The sequence below is a fragment of the Mus pahari genome, chromosome 1, assembly GCF_900095145.1.
Source record: "Mus pahari chromosome 1, PAHARI_EIJ_v1.1, whole genome shotgun sequence".
Classification (NCBI taxonomy): Eukaryota; Metazoa; Chordata; class Mammalia; order Rodentia; family Muridae; genus Mus; species Mus pahari.
Window position 1 is genome coordinate 106,514,004 of NC_034590.1, and position 21,495 is coordinate 106,535,498.

Below are 21,495 nucleotides of genomic sequence, written 5' to 3' on the forward strand. Positions count from 1 at the left end.
TGCTTACAAGGAAAACACTTTCCTCGGTAAACCAGTTTCACTACCAAAATTATCGTTTTTTAAAATTAATTTGATTTTATTTTATGTATATGAATGTTTGCCTGTAAATGTGTGTGTGCATGCACATGCACAGACTACCCACAGAGACCAGAAGAAAGCCAAAACACACCACCTTAAAATACAAGCAGTCTACCTTGAGTACCACAGGACAATGGAATCTCATAGTGCAAAATGCATTCCCTCTGACTATAAGACTCCCCACAGTCATTTGGCCTTTGAGGCCAGGCCTGGGAAAACACTTCCTTGGGCTGCCCTTTTCCTGGGGGCAGAATCTCTTCTTTCCTGTGAATCTGCACTGTTACAAGGTTATGATTTTTGTAGGTAGTCTTACCCTCAGGGAACCTTATCACCCTATCCCAGAATGAGAAGTTTCTTTGTAGTGATCTCTAGCAGTTGACAGTGCCCCTGCCTTATCCACAGCTTCACCCTCTTTCATGCTTCTGTCTTTACCAAACTGTACAGTTTTCTTCTTTCTCTAACTGTAACTCTGACTAAGAACAGCAAGTAGTAACCATGCTATGTAGCCTAGCTATTATGCTGTCTGGGAACTTCCTTCACCAAACAACTTAATTACTTTTTAATTCAGTCTCACTCCAGTTTTCAGGACAGGAATAGAATGCATCCAGGTACCTTGCTGGAATGTATGTATCACAAATGCTCTCTAGACCAGTTCTCAATTGAGCTCCCTCTGAACCTTCATGAGCCAGGCCTTCACTGTCTACATGTCCCTTGACATTCTAGCCTCCCCAACTCCTAGGCCCATTAAGTTCTACCTACAGCATCTTCAGGCTTTTCCAACCCAAAATTCCAAATTTTCCCCACATTCCTCCTACAAACCCATTCCAAAGACCCAAGAACCACATAGGTTTGTTTGGCAAAGGAATATTGATTTTTTTTTCAATGTTGTATCAGAAACAAGTTGCAGTAGGAAAGGTTTATTTTGGCTTACAGATTGAGGGTACAACTCATCATGACAGGGATGCTGTAGAGGCCTCTGCACCTCCCTTCACAGCTGTCACATCACATCAGCAGTTGGGAAGCAGAGAGGGACGGTGCTCAGTGAGGCCTTCTGTTTTCCTTCTTGTTCATTCTGAGCCACTAACCAACGGATGGTACCTCTCACATTCAGGTAGGTCTCTCCTCAGCTAAAACTTCCTGGAAGCACTTTCATAGGCTCATGCAGAGTTGTACCTCCTAAGCGATTCTAAATGCACTTGTGCCAAGAGTCAAAAGTCAGTATTAGAATTTCTGTAAGAATTTAGTACATCTTGAAACCTGTCAGTATGACATCTTCAACTTTTACTCTTTGTGAAATATTTGGGTGTTTTCAGACCCCTTTCCCTCTCTCTATAAATTTTAGAATTAACAACTCGGAATCTGTGATAAAGCTTTTTGGGTTTTTTGTTGGAATGGTGGGAAATCTTTAGATCAATTGGTAGTGAATTGAAATCTGGGAGATCTGAGAATCAATTCCTTGAGCCCAGTAAGCTGCCATTGTTTTGAAATTCTTGGTCTGTGGGGACTTAGAGGCTTCATTCATTTGCAGAGTTACATCTGAGGAATTCAGTTCTCTGTCCATAGGCACAGCCCTGCACAGTGCAGCAAGGATGCCTCATGCTGCAGCATGACTAGACAGACACCTCTGTCACAGCCAACCCTTATGCAGGACCCCAGTCTCCTCACTGTTGTGTCCTTTATAACTTAAACACATGGCTTGGGGTCACAGGGTCAAGTCTCTACAGTACCTGATATTCATGGACTATCATTTTCACTGCAATAGTATCATATATACTAATGTCCCTGTCATGGTTTGAATATGCTTGGCCCATGGAAGTGCTACTATTAGGAGGTGTGGCCTTGTTGGAGGAAGTGTGTTAGTGTGTAGGCAGGCTTTGAGGGCTCCCAGTGCTTAAGCTTCACCCAGTGCAGAAGAGTCAGTCTCCTGGCTGTGTTTGGATCAAGATGTAGAATACTCAGTTCCTTCTAGATCACCATGCCTGCCTGGCTGCTGCCATGCTTCCCTCCATTATGATAATGGACTGAACCTCTGAAACTGTAAGCCAGCCCCAATTAAATGTTGTCCTTTATAAGAGTTACCTTAGTTATATGTCTCTTCACAGCAATGAAAGCCTACCTAAGTCCCCATCCTGGATTTTCCTCTGTATCCTGCCTGTTCACCCTCTCTTCTTCCTCTGTTTGCTGTGCCCTGACTCAACGGCTCAGTTTTCCCTCTGTGTAACTTGAGCTTTTCTTCATTATCCTGTGGTCAGGATCACACAGTAGGCATACAGACTTATGCTGGCTTCTTCTGCTCTAAGTTCTACGTTGAACGTCCCTCTGTACGTACCTCTTTGCAGCTCACTAGTTCATCGAATGGTTTGCACTATGCATGTGTAACACCACTTTGTGTGTATGTGTTAAGAGGGATTTTGATTGCTTACAGTTGTGGCATTATGGACAGGCCACTAGAAATGTTGACGGGAAAGTTTGTATGAGGACATTAGTTTCCACATCAAATGGAACAAATAGGAGCGTGGCTGCCAGACCACATGGTAATGTTCTGTTTAACTCTGTTTTTAAAATCATCAACCTAGCCAAATGTGGTGTGCACACCTGTAATCCCAGCACTCTGGAGGCTGAGGCAGACAGGCTGAGAGTTTAAGGCCAGTGGCCTACATAGTGAGATCCTTTTTCAAAAAAATAAAATATAATAAATTTTAAAATTTTTTAAAAAGAATTAAAGGAAAGAAATAAAATGAAATGAGAAAAGAAAGGAAACCCCAACTATCTTCCAAAACAGCCATACATCTGTATTCCCGCTACAACATGGGAACACTCCTCTTGCCCCATTATCCAGCACACAGATTGGGGAAGGGGGGTTTTAGCCAGTCTCATGAGCACACAGTCACATGTCCTTATTTACCGTGCAGCTTCAAAGACAAGCTATGAGTATCTTTCCATATTCTTACTCGTCATTCATACATATGCTTTGGTAAAGTGTCTACTCAGACTTGCCCCTTTTATATTTGGGCTGTTTTCCTCTTACTGCTCAATCTGAAGACTTCTTTGTATGCTTTGTGTAGCCATTGTCAAATGTATATTTTGCAGATTAGTTTCCCTTGGCCTGTGGTTTTGGGTTTTTGAAATCTAGTGTGCTTTTACAGTGTGAACAGTCTTCTGGCTAATAAAGTGCAGCTTATCCAATGTTTTCTTTCATGGATCATGAACATAAAGCTCTTCAAAGCCCATGGTCACCTGTATCTCCTCCTCTGTTATCTTCTGAAGCCTCTCCAGTTATATTCTCTGGAGATAGGTTGGTGGCCATTTTGAGTTCATTTTCATAAAAAGTCTGACCTGTGAGCTGAGACTGATGTGTAAGTAGAGCTTTAGACTGGTGATACAGGACAGATCCAAAGCTATAGATGATGTAGGGTCAGATGGACCATGTGAGCGTCTAATGGATGTTCAGAGTCCATTGTTGGAGACTGTTCTTGTCCACTGAGCCTTTGCCTCTTTGTCAATCAATGGCTGCATGTGTTAGTTCTTGTTCTTTGATCTGTACACTTGTCCTCACCCCAGCACTGGTCCATTTACACAGCTCAATGAATGGATTCATTTTTTAGAGGGTAAATCAGCCTTGCTTTCCTGGGAAAGCCATGCTTAACCCTGATGTCTTGTCCTGTCTGTAGGATGCTACATTTCACTTTCCAATACTTTATTGAGGGTTTTTGTACCCATGTTCTTAACAAAAGTTGTTCAGTTAATAACCAGCACTTTTTAATTTTTCTTTATTTTTTGAGGAATTCTTACACATATAAAATGAAATAAAATTATATCTTCCCCCCATGTCCCTTGTGTTAACTTCAGTATGCTATTCCCCTCCAACCCTAGGTCCTTTTCTATAACCCACTAGATGCAGTTAGCATCTAGTGCTTTCATGCCCTTATGTGCATCCACAGAAGCATGGAAATTCAACCAGTAACCACATCCTTAAGAGAATGGTTCTGCCTCTGCCACCTACATCCATTGACAGTAGCTCCTCAGTAAAGGGTAGAGCCTGGAAAGTATCTACCCCATTTATTCTGAGATTTGTTCTGATTTGATCTTGTTCGGGCTGCTGAGAGCTCATGAGTGTAATGATGTAGTATATCCCCACAGCAGCACCCCACAGCACCCTGACTCATCTTGCAGCTCTTACACTCCTTGTGCCTTTTCCGAGATGCTCCCTAAGCTTTGGGTGCTCAGTTTTAAGTCGGACATCTGCATTAACCCCACCACCGCCAAGACTCAGGGACCTAGCTTTCTGATTGGTGTCTTTCGTTCTCCGGTTCTGCTGTTGAGACCATGGTCTCAGTGGGACATTTTTTTCCCAGTTCCTCAGGAAGCTGACACTGATGTCTCTTCTTTAATCGTAGGGAGGGTGAGCTCATTTCAGCCCTAAAGATGCCATCCTCAGGGGGTGAGAGGTTGACATTACAAACCCAGCCTCTTTAATTGTGGGGCTGTTCTGGTCTGCAGTTCCACGTACGCTTGTGTGGATTTATATCACTTAGTTTTGGCTTTGGTTTGGCTTTACTTTGGAGGATCATCAGAGGCCACTACTGGGGATTGAACCCACATCGGGTAAGCACTCTACTGCTCAGCTGTTAGCACACCCACCTCTCCTTTCACTTTTACTCTGTTAACCCCACCATCACCTGTTTGGTCTTATAGAGTCTCACCTGTTTACCCAGGCTGGCCCTGTACTCCTTAGTACAGACAGTACTCTGGGTGGGTCTTGAATTTTGGATCTTTGTTCCTCAGCTTCATTAGTCACTGGGATTATAGACCAATAGGCCCAATTTAGTGTTGTTACTTCTTCATCACCCCTTCAGATATCTCAGGGCCTCTCCTGGGTGGATACACTCTCTCTCAGGATTCATTCTTCTGGGGACTTTGTCCCAGTGTAGCTACCCATCTTGAGTTATGTATGTGATTGTTCACCATGTACCATGTATCTAGGCAGGGACTTTCCCTAAGTACTTATGTGTTCTCAGTCTGACCACAGCACCTAGAATGAGGATAGACTTCAGTAATCGTGTGTCATATGACACCAGCTGGAAAGCGGCTGTTGAGATGAGCAGATAGATATGTGTTCAATAGGGCAAAGCAAGATGGATACCACAGAGGTGGATTTTCTACACAGTAGAGGTTGGGTTCTGGTGGTTCTGCTTTTGCTTTACCCCATTTAGAGGAAAGGACTCAAATATTAAAAATTTAATTTAAAAATCATCCTGAAATGTGAAATAAATAAATTTAAATCAGTCTAAGAGTATAAATAGGGACACAACAAAATTTTCCTCTTAGGAAATAGGCTCTTTAAAATAAACTAACATCTTTAAGGCTAAGCCTACACAATTAAACTGGATTGAGGATTGATTGATTGATTGATTGATTGATTAATTATTGATTTTTTATATGTGAGATGGACAGTATATAATATCATCATACAATGGAATAATCTTTATATATGAGGCAGTGTATAATATCATATAATGGAATAATTTTTATATGTGAGATAATGTAAAATATCATACAATGGAATAATCTTTATATATGAGGCAGTGTAAAATATCATACAATGCAATAATCTTTATATATGAGGCAGTGTATAATATCATGTAATAGAATGGGATGACGTATACAGAACCTCAGTAGTTTGTAGACTTTACTGAGTTGAATGTCTTTACCTGAAGTTGTTCCCCTGAACAGCTTATAATTCTGAGTCTTCCTTGTTCTTTCCCTGGGTTCCACCAATCTTGTTGGAAGTTCCTGTTTTACCAATTACTTCAAATGACTAGCTTTCAGTTTCTTAGATTTCCTCAGTCTTCCTTTTTCCAGTTAATTAAGTTCAGTCTTTACCCTCTGTATCCCCTTTCATAGTGTTTGGGTTGTTTTAATTCTTGTTTCTTTTTTTGTTTGTTTGGTTTTTGGTTTTTGGTTTGTTTGGTTTTTTTTCCCGAGACAGGGTTTCTCTATATAGCCCTGGCTGTCCTAGAACTCACTTGGTAGACCAGGCTGGCCTCGAACTCAGAAATCCACCTGCCTCTGCCTCCCAAGTACTGGGATTAAAGGTGTGTGCCACCACTGCCCAGCTCTTGTTTTTTAAGATAAGAGCTGAGTTAACATGCAGTCTTTGTCTTCTAACACAGATAGTGAATACTATGAATTGACCTCTGAGTGTTGCTTTAGCTGTATGCTATGAACTGCAATATTTTATTTCAATTGCATCCTGCCCAATGTAATTTTTTTTTGTCTGTGGTATGAGTGGGTATTTTACTGTCTAGATGTCTGTAGAGTCTTTTGCTACCTTTTGATTCCTTTCTAATCTAATGGTGTGATGGTCAGAGATGATTTATCTGGTTTTATTTACACTGCATATATTACAGCTTGGTATATGATGCAGGATATAGAAAACCCTCTCTCTGGATCAGTGGCTCCATAAGTGCTTAAAAAGAATATGTATTCTTGTACTACCAACAGTAGCCTCAAATAAACATCTAATGGTCTGTTGGTGGGCATACTGACTGGTGTTATGTCACCTTGACACAAGCTTGAAAAGGAGAGTGCCCCAGATGAGGAAATGAGGTTATAGGTAAGCCTATAGGACATTTTCTTAGTGATTAATGGGGGAAGACCCAGCCCACTGTGGGTGGTGCTACCCGTCTAGTGGTCCTGGGTTCTATAAGAAAGCAGACAGCAAGTCATGTAGAACAAGCCAGTAAGCATTCCTCCATGGCCTCTGCATCAGCTCCTGCCTCCAGGTCCCTGCCCTGTTTGAGTTCCTGTCCGACTTTCTTCACTGATGGACTGTGATGTGGAAGTGTAAGCCAAACCCCCTTTCTTCCTCAAGTGTCTTTGGTCACGGTGTTTCATCACAACAATAGAAAAGGAACTACGATTATGGTTCTGTTTCTGAGGTTTTCCTTCATGCTGGTTTTCTGTCTTCTGACTTGATGGTTGACAGAGAAGGTGTTTGAGTGCTGAAGGGTAATTATGAATTTCTCTAATTCTCCTTTAATTTCCCAAGGTTTGGGTTCACGTATCTGGGAACTTTGCTATTAGGCTCATAATACACAGGATGGACAAGTTGCTTTTTGAAACTTTCTACCTGGGAATATTCTTTACTTCTAAGGCTTCTTGGTCCCATATTAATTGTCTTAACAACTGTTTTCTTTGATCCTTGCTATGGCTCTCATTTGAAGCAGGTTTCTGTTAAACAGCAGGTATTCCTTCTTTTATTTGTACCAAAAGTGTCTGTCTCTCCTTTAAGGTCTATTTTTATTTATGTTTATGTGTGTAGATACCCACAGTGGCCAGAAGAAGGTTCTGTGTCCCCTGAAGCAGATCATTGTGAGCCACCTCACCTGGGTGCTGGGAAGCAAATTCCAGTCCTCTGAAAGGATAGCAAGTATTCCTAAACCCTGAACTGTCTCTCCAGCCCTGCCAGTCCTGTTATTGGTATGCTTAAGCCATTTCTACTTGATATGGTCAGTCATTGATGTGATCGGGCTTGGCTCACTGATGCAGTCACTGCTGTGCTTAGGCTTGGGTCACTGATGCAGTCACTGCTGTGCTTAGGCTTGGGTCACTGATGCAGTCACTACTGTGCTTAGTCTTGGGTCACTGATGCAGTCAGTGCTGTGTTTAGGTTGGCTCACTGATGCAGTCACTGCTGTGTTTAGGCTTGGGTCACTGATGCAGTCACTGCTGTGTTTAGGCTTGGGTCACTGATGCAGTCACTGCTGTGTTTAGGTTGACTCACTGATGCAGTCACTGCTGTGCTTAGGCTTGGGTCACTGATGCAGTCANTAGGCTTGGGTCACTGATGCAGTCACTGCTGTGTTTAGGTTGACTCACTGATGCAGTCACTGCTGTGCTTAGGCTTGGGTCACTGATGCAGTCACGGCTGTGCTTAGGCTTGGGTCACTGATGGCAGTCACTGCTGTGCTTAGGCTTGGGTCACTGATGCAATCACTGCTGTGTTTGGGCTTGGCTCACTGATGCAGTTACTGCAGTGTTTGGGTTTGGGTCCAACATTCTATTTGTTGTCTATTTCTTTGCATCTCTTTCCCATCCTCCTTCCTTTGGACCTATTTTATCAACACTAAGGATTTTTTTTTTTTTAATTTTATATGCTTTTTTACCGTCTCTCCTTTTTGTAGATTTTTCTCCTGATTGTTATAGAAATTGCAACACTCACTTTCTGTCAAGTTAAAAATCGACCTTTTGCCATTTTTCATGAGGTATAGAAACCTCATCTCCACAGAGACCCTCATGTCTGAGAAATGAAGAGAAATGAGGTTTGGCTCCAGGTCAAATGGAAGAGACATACTGCTCTGGTCACCTCTCAACACAGGTGTAGGACCTTTCCACCTACTGACTGTCTATAACCCTTTGTGTCAAGATATGTTGAAATCTTGTTGTGACCATTGGTACTTGCAGATGTTAAATGTATTGTTAAACACACACACACACACACACACACACACACACACACACACATAAAAACTCCTTAAGAACCAATAGTTTGATATCCAGCCCTGTGTGCCCCATCTCTCTCACCCTGTGTATGATTGGTTATGGTGTAGGGGGAGGAGTTTGGGCTCTCCTGAATGCTTGGAAAGTGATTTATCCAAGATACACCTCCAGCCCTTTCTTGGGTTATCCTCAGACATGATCCTTCTGGATAGCCCAGGATCTTTATGCCTTCCCAGTAGCTGAAATCACAGGCCTGTCTGCCATGTCTGGCCATGCTGCTAGCCTTGTGGCATTCCCAGGTTCCCTCTTTTATCTCTTTTCTCTGAATATGGGGGCTCCTAGCAGTGGGTTATCTCAGCTTTTCTCTCTGACCCAAAACCTTCTTCATATGTTAACTTTATTCCTAGGGCATTTTAAAAACAGAATTCTGGGTTGCCAGTGCCTTCCCTTGAGTGTGGTGAAAATGCTGCTCTGGCCTGGCATCTCTGACAGGACCCCGTGGCTGTTCCTATCTTTCTCCCAGGCTCCTTCTCTGTTTTTAGCTTTCAGCAGCCTAGGTAGGCCTACTTGAGTAGGACTTCTCGGAGTGTGTCCTGTTTGCGGTTTACTCTGCGCCTTGAAAGCCGTTCTTCAAAACTCTTTTCCATTCCACTCATCCTCTCCTCCTGCTGGTAATCGGACAAGATCAGTAGATCATTTGACTGTGTCCAGTTAGGTTAGTTCTCACACCTCTTCTTGGGGAGTTTTGTTTGCACTAGACAGGGTTTCTCAGTGCTCGTGTGGAGATACTCTTGGCTCATCTGCAGATCCTTGACCCCTCCCTCACATACCTCTGCTGTCATACAGGTCCCATGAAGAACAATTTGTAAGTCAAGTTACTGACTGTTTGGGGCCAGACTTTCTTCCTGTTCGTTCTTGAGAACTTCTGCTTCTTTGCAGAGACCTTGTGCCTGCGTTTGTTTCTAGAGCGTTCCCCCTTCTGCAGCATCTGTGTGACATATCCTTTCAGGTTTTGTCAAATGAGTCCGGCTTCGGCATCAGCCTCAGCCTGGCTTATCTTTCCCTAGGCATTAGACATATTCCTAACCATGAGCATGCACCCAATAATTGTGGATTATAGCCTGATCATCCTGAATATTATGAGACTCTGAGCCATGGCACACCCAAGATAAACAAGTAAAATAGAATTTTTAAAACTCTTTTCCTCCACAGTCTCGCTAGTGCCTTCTGGTTCTTGGGGCTCCCCTTTCAGTACCCTGGAAACAGTCAGGGCTTTGTTCAGGTTCTGCTGAAGACTGTTCATGCCTTAACCCAGAGCCAGGGCCAAGCAGCAGAAAGACAAAGAGAAGGAGAAAGCAAGGCCTTTTACCTACCCACACACCTATGACCACCAGAGAAGGTCAGCTATTCCTCAGGATGCAAGTTCCTGGAGCCACCACACCCCAGCACCAGTGTTTGATATTCAGCCCTGTGCTGTCCCCCCAGCATAGTATTTGGGGGGACAGTGGAAGGACAGGGTCCTGGGAGATCCCCCTGTTCCTCTGTTAGTCAAGGGAGCAAACCTAGGCTGGGATGAAGGAAAATCTGTAACTGCTCATCATCTTGGTGATATTTCCTCCATCTGCCTGCTGCTGGTGACATCATAGCCCTCACAGAACTACTGTCTATATTCTGCCAAGTTCCAGAAAGGTGTCTGATAGGAGGAACTGGGTGTGATGTGCCACCACCGTCTGATCTGGAGCCAGATCTCACCTCTTTTTGTTTCTATGTTTTAGCTTCATTCCTCAAAAACTCACTCTAGGGACTCCTGAAGATTGAGTATCATGAGTTCAAATGGCGGTGGCCTGTGCCAACTTCAGTAAAGTTCTCTATGAGCTGCCAAAGGAACAGTCTCTGGGCAGGACCCTGTGTATGGCACCTGTGCCTCTGCCTGAGTGCTCCCTCCTTAAAGCATGGTCCTGGATGAACTCAAGCCTCAGTTCTGAAAGATGGCATCTCCCATGGGCATCAGTGCTGTGTGACTGAGAGAAAAGACCCTACCCATGACCTTGCACATGCAAGCCAGACCCCAGAGCAAGGCACTCTGGGGTAGGGTCTAAACTAGGTCCTGAAGGCCAGCCCTGTGACTGTTCCATAGTCAGGTGGCATGTGGTAGAGACAAGGGCTATCCAGGCAGCACCTAGGATGTTTGGTGGGAGCCCTCGAAATAGTGGGCTCAAGAAGTAAGATGGGCAGAACCAGACTGCTGCTTCCTCCCACTTCATCCCCAGTGTGGGGTCTCCCTTATTAAAAGTAGCTGACCTTCATGGGTCTAAGTCCAGGAGTTGAGATGACGTTTCCTCTTAAGGCCATAATTCCTACTCCCTTAGCATGCATCTAAAGCCTGTGCCTTCAACGCAGCACCAGTTTGGGAAGCAGCATCCTTCCCGCTTCTGAGGACCTCAAGACCAGGTAGTGTTTGATAAATAACTCATTTTTTACTTAGGTGGCTTCATTGCGTTACAAGCCACCAGAGCCATGTCCTTCAGAGAGGGAGTCTGAGGTACAGGGCAGCCCCCAGCAGAGTCTTAACCCCAGCTGCATCGACATGACAAGGCCCTGGGGCTGTGGAGCAGGCTGGGGAAAGGAAGAATTTGAAAGGGACATGACAGAGGGACAAGCTTGGAGAACACCACACTGTAGTATGCAGAGACCATTTCCCACAGCATTGGACTCACTGGCTTGCTCCCTGTGGAGAGCCACACAGGGGAAGGATGGATTTCAGAGGGCCCCTTAGGCCATACAACATCACTTGGCCAGCCACCAAGGATTTCTGTAGCCACATCAACCTTCAGAAATTGTGGTTTCTGCATCAACATTGAACTCAGTGATCATATTTGCTTATGATTGAAAGATGATCCTTAATGCAGAAACGCCAGCCCCTCCTTGCACTTAAGTGCAGAGTAAACCTGACTGTGCTCGCCTGCTCTAAAGCATTGTCTCTGAGAGTGGCTTCCACTAATTAGTGCATTTGCTCCTTACAGGGTGAAGGAGGATGTTCAGGTACATTTGAAAATGATGTGCTTGACTATAAAACACTGCTTCCTTAGAGCCACACTGCCTAGCGCCATCGTTCTCAACCTGTGGGTGGCAACCCCTTTGGAGATCAAATGACCCTTTCACAGGGGTCACATATCATATATCTTGCATATCAGATATTTACAGTAAGATTCATAACAATGGCAAATTACAGTTATGAACTATCAATGAAAATTATTTATGGTTGGGGAATCACTAAAATATGAGGAACTGTGGTAAAGGCTCTAAGCATTAAGAAGGTTGAGAAACACTGGCCTAGTATATCATTGCCTAGTGTGGGCTGTGGTATCGTTAGATAGAAACTGTTTACCAATCCTCAGGATGCAACTACATTGGTAGAGTGAGAGTGCCTGGCTAAGATGCACAGTACCCTGGTTCAATCCACAGTACCATGTGAAATGGGACATGAAGTACATGTCTGTAAATTCTGTATCTTGAAGGTAGAAACATAAGGGTCGGGAGTTCAAGGCCAGTCTGGGCTAGATGGTAAAAACAGAAACTTTTGTTTTGTTGTTGTTATTGGTGGTGGTGGTGGTGGTGGTGGTGGTGGTGTGTGTATGTGTGTGATAAGCTGACAGCAAAGCTGCATGTGATGCTGTCAAGGTGGGCCAGTGGTTAAGAGCACTGGCTGCTCTTCAGGGGACCCAGGTTCAATTCTCAGCATCCACATGGCCACTCACAACAGACTGCAACTTCAGCTCTAAGGGACCCAACACCCTTTTTGGGCTTCCATGAGCATGTGGTGCCTATACATCTAAGCAGATAAACACTCATACATATAAAATAAAAACAAGTATTTAAAAAAAAACAAACGTGTTTGATAATCTATACTGATATCTGAAGACATAAGCTCTCCAGACACTTATACACACGGGGCAAGGATGCTTGGTGACCTGACAGTCCTTGGTCAGTGTCCCTATAGCATGTAGGTGTGACTGTGTTACACTGAATCCAGTTTAGACTATCCCTTGGTTCAATCCCAGCAGGTTTGTTAAAGCATTAGTTTGTTCTGGAAAGCACCAGCCGCAATCCTCTCCCTAGGCCATAGCACAGGCAGTAGACCACTGGGTCTGCACCCTCTGAGGATGCCCGGGCAGCTTCCTCCACCTCCACCGTGTGAGGCTGCCACTGCCCCCTCCCCAGGCAGCTCCTAGGGCGCCTTCAGCCTCCCTTCTCCTCCTCTGCCCACTTCCTTCCCTTTTCTCAGACAACAGTAACAATAAGTATGATTAGCAAGGTGATTTCAAGCCCCTTTCAGAGGGCAAGACAGTAAACAGAGCTTGTTTGCCTAAGGAACCCCTCCCAGCACCCAGCCACTCAAACCTCGCCTGTTAATGAACCCAGAGCCGGTAATGCGGTTTCTTCAGTTAAATTGATTCATGAATTTTGAAGAGAACATTATCTAATGAATTTTCTTTGAATAGAAAGCAATTAAAAGGACAAATCAGTCTGATTAACCCCAAAGTCACCCTCCTGCCACAAATGCTGTACAGTTTGAAATTATATCATAAAAAAACTACAGCACATTTGCTGTGTCTGTGCCCTCTGCTAATCCATGTAAATTAATGAACAACAAAGTTAATTTCTTCGATGACCCTTTTCTAGTATCACCTGGATTATGCTGATGTTTAATTTGCTTAATGTTATAATAAAGACTAAACAGGGTTTTGGTTTTTTTTTTTTTTCCAGTGAAGTGATTATCATTCCCTTCAGTTAAGAAGTGATTTTTATTATTTAACACGCATGTAAGGGTGTGTTTCCTTTAAGGACTAAGTCACACTCTGCCAGCTTGGCACCAAGCGTGCCAAGCTCTGTTGAGGGTACACACTCCCAGGGTCATTCCTGCCCACGGAACCCTCCCACCCCCTTGGGTCCCTTCAGAAACTCCTACCCCAAGGGTTGAAGCCCCAGGGATGGCTTGTCCTCCCTGCTCCCCAGCCAGTGTCTCCTCTGGAAGACAATAGGACTCCATTTGTCCAAGACTCCTCCTTGTGTTCTGGACTTATGCCCTACTCAAGACACATGCAGGGAATGATTCCCAAACCCAGGGGCAGCAAGGGAAAGGAGATGACCATGCCTTGCCCTAGTCATTTCTGCTGCAGGACACAAAATGCATGCCACTTGATACAGCTAGTCAGAGAAAACAGAGCTGCTGCCTGCAGCCAGGGTCACCCCACAACCTGGGCATACTGGTGGAGGCATCTGGCATTCACAGTGGCACAGGGGATAGTCCTCCTCACTGCCGAGTGTGGACGGTTACAGAAGGGTCCCATCCAGTCCCTAGATATGTCCTCCTCCTCCATCTCAACTGAAGTTGGAAATTAGCCAGCAGTCCAAAAGGCTTCCTCATAGGTGGACCGGCAGGGACTCCCTGTGCCTGCTAATTGAACTGTGTGCAAAATGCTCGCCTGCCTGTTCACAGAAAGAGCATCACACACAGCCCCACTCAGAACGTGAGGAAGCTGGAAGAAAACTAAAGATGCGGGAAGCCTTCCGAGGCCCGCCTGCTTTGTGCCTGCCTCACTCTCAGCTCTCCTTGCCTGTGCCACGGTGACAGAGCACTGTGTGGAGACCTGTGTTTTAATTGAGTATAACAGTTCTATTTGTGCCATTGCATTTCCTGCTAGGGGACTGGCAGCTATTTATATCCGAGCTGCTGGAGCCGTTTGTCCAAATCACGTCATTCTGTTTTCTTTCTTTCAGATTCATTCACCAGACAGGTGTTATGGAAGCTGCTGAAGGTTGTGAAATTCGGAGAAATGGTTTCTTACCAGCAATTAGCAGCCCTGGCAGGCAACCCCAAAGCGGCTCGCGCAGTAGGAGGAGCGATGAGAAGCAATCCAGTAAGTTCCACAGATGGGCAGCAGGCCGGATACCTGCCTCACAGGCCTTCAAACCACCCAGGGAGCCAAGTGTCATTTGAGTAAATGTATTTCAGAGGCCAAATATGTGGCTGGGATCCGGGCTTGGGGTTGGCATCTGCTATGACAGGGACCTACCTCTTTGTGTTCCAGCCACATGAGCCACATGTCATAGTAGCCCCTACCAGAGAGGAAGAAGCCTGGGGAGTGGCAAGCAGACAAGAGGGCATCCTGTTGACCCCCCACTGGAGAGTCCCCACTCTGGGTGCCTGTTGTGTAGCAGCACTCTTCCATACACTGGAAATACTAACTGTACATCCAGAGGACAAGAGCAGTGTGGCACCAGCCTTCTGCCAAGGTTTTGGTGAATTAGTACAACCCTATCTCTCTGGGTCTCTGGGGTCTGATGACCCTAGGTGATGGTACCTTGTACCATAGATGTATACTGTCCTTGGGTGTTAGCTCCCCAGGGAAAGGCTCTCCCCCGCCCCCCAGAGCTCATCAGCATTAATTTATGTTTCTTCCTACCATGCTGTCAGAGTTTATTGAGCACTGGGTTCCCAGCCCACAAAAAGGCCATGCTTTTAGACACACCCTTTGGTTCCACAAATGCAGTGGGGATTTTGGCTCAGCCAAGGGCCAGCACAGCCAAGGGCGAGACCAAGGTCCTACATGCCTGTGGGCCTTGTACAGGTGAGAAGTCATGTCATCACACAGTCCTCAGGGAGAATCCACACTGCCTCCGGGATCCCTGAATGTCCCGAGCAGCCTCCCCTGTGACAGTATATGTGTGCTGTCATGTTGATACAGTTATGCCAATCCCAACATGATAGAAAAAAGCTACTTGATCAGAACATACCTCACCTAGAAGGGGCATTGAGGAATGAACAGTCTATACCTCTTTGGGGGGAAGGGGCATGTTATAGCCATGGGGCTGTCCTGGAACTCTCTCTGTAGACCAGACTAGAACTCACAGAGATATATCTGTCTCTGCTCCCTGAGCGCTGGAACTAAAGCCATGCATCAACAGGCCACGAGGCATTAGATTTGGCAGAAGACAAAGAGACAGCTCCAATACATGTGTTCTGCGGCTCCATGCAGTGCCTCAGAAGAGCAGAGAAAGGCAAGATATTTTCTACCTTTTTCTGCTGCATCCCAGTGGCTGCTGTTTGAAACACACATTAACTATTCTGATCTCTGAGTGGAGTAGGTCCTTCTGCACCATCCCCTCCTTACCCCCATCTGAACCCCTCCCAAGGCTAAGGGAGAGGTGTGTGCCCACGCCTGCAACAAGACACATGGCTTGGTGTTCATCCACACTTCAGTTGGGAACCACGTTGTTCTGTTTTGCAAAGTTTCCTGTGTGTCCTCACATGAAGTTAAAGATGGGCCCGTCCGTGGGTACCAACATCACAGCTTCTGCTCAGAGTGCAGCTAACGCCTCTGCTGTAAGAACAAGCCCCGCTGCCCAGTGTGGACGCTGGTAGCCATACTACATGCACTGTTGTGATGAATTTCCATCATGCACTACCAGAAACTGGTATGAGGAGGAAATCGTGAAACTTAGAGAAAAGGCCTGGACAGTGGTGGGCTCTGCCTGCCTGGTGCCCGTCTTGGTAGGTGTCCCCACTGACAACAGGGCTAAGATGGGGGTGGCTATGTGTGTTTCCTCTACCCCGGTGCTGCCAAGTTGGAATAAATTCATGGAAAACATCGTACTCGTGTTTCTCCTAAGTAACTGCACTTGTGCTGTGAGAGGTTGTAGAATGCCCATCACTGGAAACTGTCCCGCATCATTCCTTTGGTGGCTTACAGTAGCCATGGCCTCATGCTGTCTGGTCTCACAGCTGCCCATTGCTGGGTTATCCCCTTCAAGAATAGGAGATGGGTTTTGTAGGGTGGGCTTCTCCTCCATCCTAGAACTCAACTTCTCTCTCAAGTTTTTCTCAGGTGGGACTCATTGGCCTTGTCAGGAGACAGGACAGTCTCTGAAAGGCACCACACCACCCTGCATGCCCAGCGCCATAGGCTCCTCACCACCATCCCCACACACCCTCAGAGAGCCCCCTTCTACCACATCCTCAGACACAATTTGCTAAATGTAGTTCAGAGGCGATCAATACAAGCTCAGGGAGTTTCCCACCTTTTTCTAAACAAACACATTCCTAAGGAGTTAGTTTATTCGAAGATTGCCATGAGCACCATTGACCCCTGAGTCCTGTTCTGCCATTCACCCAGATGGCTGTTGATAAAGATTTAGCATCATGTTCTGAGTGTCAGGGTTGTCAGCGGAGCTGAACCATTTGACCAGAAGAAAAAACCGCACCGGGAGCTATTGATTACAACTTCTCGGTGTCACTTGTTCACCAGGATTTAGGTATTGATGAGGCTGCGAGTGAAAACAAGCTTTCTCCCTTGTGGGCTCTGCCCAGAAGAACAAAGGCAAAGTTGGAAAAAAATACTCAGCCAGTACCAGAATCAGAGGGATTCCATTATTGATTGCAAGGCTCCTTCATGTTATTTTTGTTGGAGACAAATCTATGGGTTTGGAAGTTTTATAGCAGTTGAGAAAGGGCTAGTGTGAGTGATGGATCCGGGTATTGGACAAATTAGATTTCACAGCATGAAGATTTCAATGAAGCTGTAATACCATGGGCTCCTTGTGTATCGATAGCAATCGCATCGCATGTAGCAGGGGCTCTCAAGAAGAAGGCAGCAACGATACAGGTCCTTCAGATATGGTCATGGGGCCCCAATAAATCTTAAGCTGCATGCCTACTGCTAACCCGACATGAAGCAGGGCCCATTTCTAAAGGTGAGTGTGTGAGCAAGTCACTGGTCCACAGCCAGAATCCTCAACATAGCACTAATCCACAGAGGGAAGCAAGGAGAGGTGTGCATGCTCCTCGCTTTTAGAATCCCATAACCCATTGAGAGGGAAGGAAAGAGTCCAGTGGGATGACCTAGCAAGTGGAATGGTGGAATATACATCTAGATATAAATGACAAGACCAGGTTGATTGGCACGCCTGTGCCAACCAAAGCCAAGGGTTGGTATCATCTCACAGTCTTCTAACTCTGTATCACTAATGTGTTTGTTTGTTTGTTTGTTTGTTTTTAAAAGAAATCAGTCATAGTAATGTTCTATTCTTAAAACCCTTTATGGCTCCTTTCAAGGTCAAGGTCAGATGCTGTCCTCAACACACATACCTGGAATTCCACTTCTCATCCCATGCAGTTCTATCTGCATAGTCTGCTCTCTCCTTCCTGGTCTTCATGGCAGTTGTCCTTAAAATTACTCCTAGACCACATCTGTACTTGTCATGGTGATAGCCAAACTTAGAGTCAAAGCAGGATAATGTCTGTGAGGTTGGAAGTCATGTCCTCTAGCTCCCAAGCTTTGTTATAAAACAGCAGTGATCCACGGGTCTACAGAGTCCCATGGCCATGTCAATCACTGGACAAGAGAGGCATCAGGAAGACAGGCAGCTTCAGGCTCCTGCTGGTTAGAACTGGTTTTGCCTCCTAAGCGCCTGGTGACCTTTATGTGGAGTTCAGTGCCCTTGACCTGAGGTAGTGGAGGGCTGCAGGGGGCCACATAGGGAAACCTCACATCAAGCATGAGAAACACCTCAGGGCTGAGGTCTGGAACGACCCCATCTGCTGGATCATGTGTGCTGCACCCCAACAAGGACCACGCTAGGTTCAGCAGGCGAACCATGTGGCTGGTGACCGTGGCACACATGGCTGCCCAAAGGAAGGCTTTGAACAGCAAGGAAGCAGCAACAGTGGGATGCACTGCTTCTGAGACACAGAGCTCAATCTCTCAGATGCCTGTGCCGGGCAGCTTCCTCTAGATCATCAGCTGGCCAGAAGCTGCTCACTGTGTCCCACTCACTTGCCATGGTAGATAGAAAAGGCAGGGGTGCATTGGGGGTGAAGGTTTCTGAGCCACGGGGAAAGACAGAAAGAAGAAAGATGGGATGTAGATGGTACTCGTCGGTATCTGTACTGTCCTCCCACTGGAGCCCACCGGAGTGGCTGTCTCACCACAGCAGAACACCTGAGATAACCTCAGACTTGCACACCCACTGTCTGCATGTGTCAGGGCAGCTCGGAACCTTCCAGAATGAGCCCTGAGCCTCCAGAGCTCACTGTAGCGGGTGCCCAGACCTCAGGTTGTGTTCACTGAAACTTGCCACAGTGACCACTGTAGCTATATCACAATCCATGTTCCCTGGGCCCCAGTCACAGTGAGCTCTGTGGGCTGCTGGCACCACAGTGGCTGTGTGATCCCTCCTTTACCCTCTAGTTAAAGCTGTCTGAGGAAAGACCCGTTAGGATCTCAGGGCAAAAACGTCCGTTGAATCCACAGCATTCTCTCTAGCAGGTACATAGGGATGCCCCTTGCCAGGGCAGGTGTGCAGCCATTCCTGCCAGACTGAGTACAGTCATACACTGACATTGTTACCCAGGGAGAGAAATGAGGAAAATCCATGTGGCTGTAGCCAATGTGGGCTTTTGAAGGTTTCATGGGCATTGTCCATCTTTTTCTGCCCATGCTGTGAACAGTGAGTATCAAAGGTATGAGGATGGAAAGGGGGATATGGCACAGCCCTGACATCTTCCCAGTGTTTCCCTCCAGGATGAGGTCCCCTCACCAGCCCTGCCATCTCTGACCACCCTGGCTAAGGCATGCATTGACCTTCTTTGAAGGAAATTGGGGTACAGGTAAATCTGCAGACATGCCGGCTGGTCTCATCTCTTCCTCTCCTGTGGGATGGGAGCCAATAAGGCCAGACGTGTCTCTATCCACAAAGCAGAAGGGCCCCAGTAGCTGTTAACCCCCGTAGATGATGGACCATGGAGCCTCAATCCATATACCTGCCTAGTGAGTTAGGCAGTCATCATTCCCTGTGGACCACTGCTGAAGTAAGCACACTCCCTATGCACACTCCCTCATCCTAGTGACTAGACATGGAATAAAGCTATGTATGGCCTTATGGCTGCAGGCTGAGCATCAGAGTCCCTTTGGTCTGAGCATTGCCCTGGAACCCAGGCTCCATGAGCACCTGGCATCCAGATCTTTTGAACCCCAATGAAGATGCTTGCAGGTTTGCATGGTGCTGGGCCAGGGAAATGGTGGGGCAGTTGCTACCATGGGGTGCATGAGATTACAGACCCCTGTTTTGGAGTTTGTCGGAGTCAATAGAAAGAAACACCCATTTTGATAACTCACTGGAGTTATTCTCCCTGTTCTTTGATTGGTGTGACATATTGCATAGCAGGTGACTAGGCAAATGGCTCAGAACACATAGACAACACCACAGTCCAAGCATACATGTGCCTGGCCGTCATCACCCTTGGTACGGTCTGACCGTCATCGTCCCCTTATGTGCTTGTTTCCACTAAGCAGGGGACTCCCTTACAGTAGATCCATTGTGTCACAGTAGAAAAGCATCCATACTTAGCTTGACTCACACCATTAAGGATTGGCGAGCAGCCTTGGTACGTCAGACCATCTGAGTTGGGAGGCTGCAGCAACCCTGATAAGGACTTCCTAGTCTGGAGGGCTTGTTGAGATAGCGTGACCACACCCGGCCCTGGGTGCTGCCAATGGCAGTGTGTCCAGGGGAAGCCATAGACACTGGAGCTTGTGAGACGCCATGTTTCCAGAAGAGAAGGGAAAGCAGAAGCCAGCTTGGCCAGCTTTTCCTGTGAAGGGCAACTAGGGAGTAGTTTGCGCCATCACAAACCAAGCACATAGCCAAAGGCATGTTGTGTTCAAACAAAACTTTATTTAAAACAAACAAACAAACAAAAAGCAGAAGGTAGACACCAGCAAACTCTCACCCACGGTTTGCTGACCCCTAGGTGAACTGGGCCTGCTGTGGTCCTTGAAGATTCCAGCTACAGCTTAGGGACGGCGGAGAAAGTTGTTTCCTGTGTAGAACGCAGAAACGCGGTTTTAACTTCAGGAGGTGAACTTGATAAATCACTTCCCAGGTGCAATCAGGTTACCTCCTCCTAAACCTGGATACCAAGAATCCCTTATGCCACACACACCCCTCAGAGCAGGTGTTCCTCCTCCACACCCCGAAGGATACCCTCAAGGCCTCTGTAGGGTGTAAGGTAGGGACACTGAAACAACCAACCTGCATCGCCACTGTGCCGGGGGTGCCGGACAGTCACGGGTAAAACCTCGTCCCTAGCACAGAAACCTCGGCCCAGATCCAGACCTGACAGTGACACCCCTGTTTTTCAGGTCCCCATCCTCATCCCCTGCCACAGGGTGGTTCGCAGTGATGGTGCCATCGGCAGTTACTCTGGAGGAGGACAGGCTGTGAAAGAGTGGCTTCTGGCCCATGAAGGCATCCCGACCGGACAGCCAGCCTCCAAGGACTTGGGTCTGACTGGGACCTGGCTCAAGTCATCCTTCGAGTCGACCAGCTCCAAGCCGTCTGGCCGAAATTGAGTAACCGTTTGAATGACACATAGATGTAACGCGTGTCGGAAGCGGATGTGTGGTGGCACCACTATATTAAAAGAGCTGCAAGTGTCCTGGGGGACGTGATGTGGCTGCCCTTTCTTGTTTCTACATTTTACAGCAGAATGAGTTCAGACGACCCACCTCGAGTATGTCATCAGTTCCCTCCTCTGACATGGTTATTGTTCTGTTTTTAATGCCCATTAAAATGGGGGTGAGCAAGGAAGGCCTGATGAGCCGTAGGGCTCCTTTGTATGAAGGGAGGACTCATCTGACACCTGCAGGTAACAGCTGGCTACCCCAGCCTGTCCACAGTGAACAGCTGACCCCACCCCGGTAGGGCCCCCAAGTCATCCTTCAAGCCATTTACCCTGTGGAGATGGCAGCCCCCATTCAGGCCTTAATCTCCCACCCTTGCTGACTGGAGAGGAGACAGGCTAGCAAGCCAATGCTTTGTGGGGGGGGGGTCTCAGCGTTGCTCCCCCATCTG

General features: G+C 46.5%; 1 protein-coding gene across 4 annotated transcripts in view; it reads left to right on the top strand.

Moving 5' to 3' along the window:
- Positions 1–21,087, top strand: part of Mgmt (O-6-methylguanine-DNA methyltransferase) — a 239,404-nt gene extending 218,317 nt beyond the window's left edge. For all 4 annotated transcript variants that reach the window (XM_021212958.2, XM_029536643.1, XM_029536649.1 and 1 more), the window contains exons 4-5: positions 14,362–14,501; positions 20,784–21,087. In XM_021212958.2, coding sequence (XP_021068617.1) covers positions 14,362–14,501; positions 20,784–20,993 — 350 coding nt within the window. In that variant the 3' untranslated portion in view covers positions 20,994–21,087. The remainder of the gene's footprint in view (positions 1–14,361; positions 14,502–20,783) is intronic.
- The last annotated feature ends 408 nt before the right edge of the window (positions 21,088–21,495 follow it).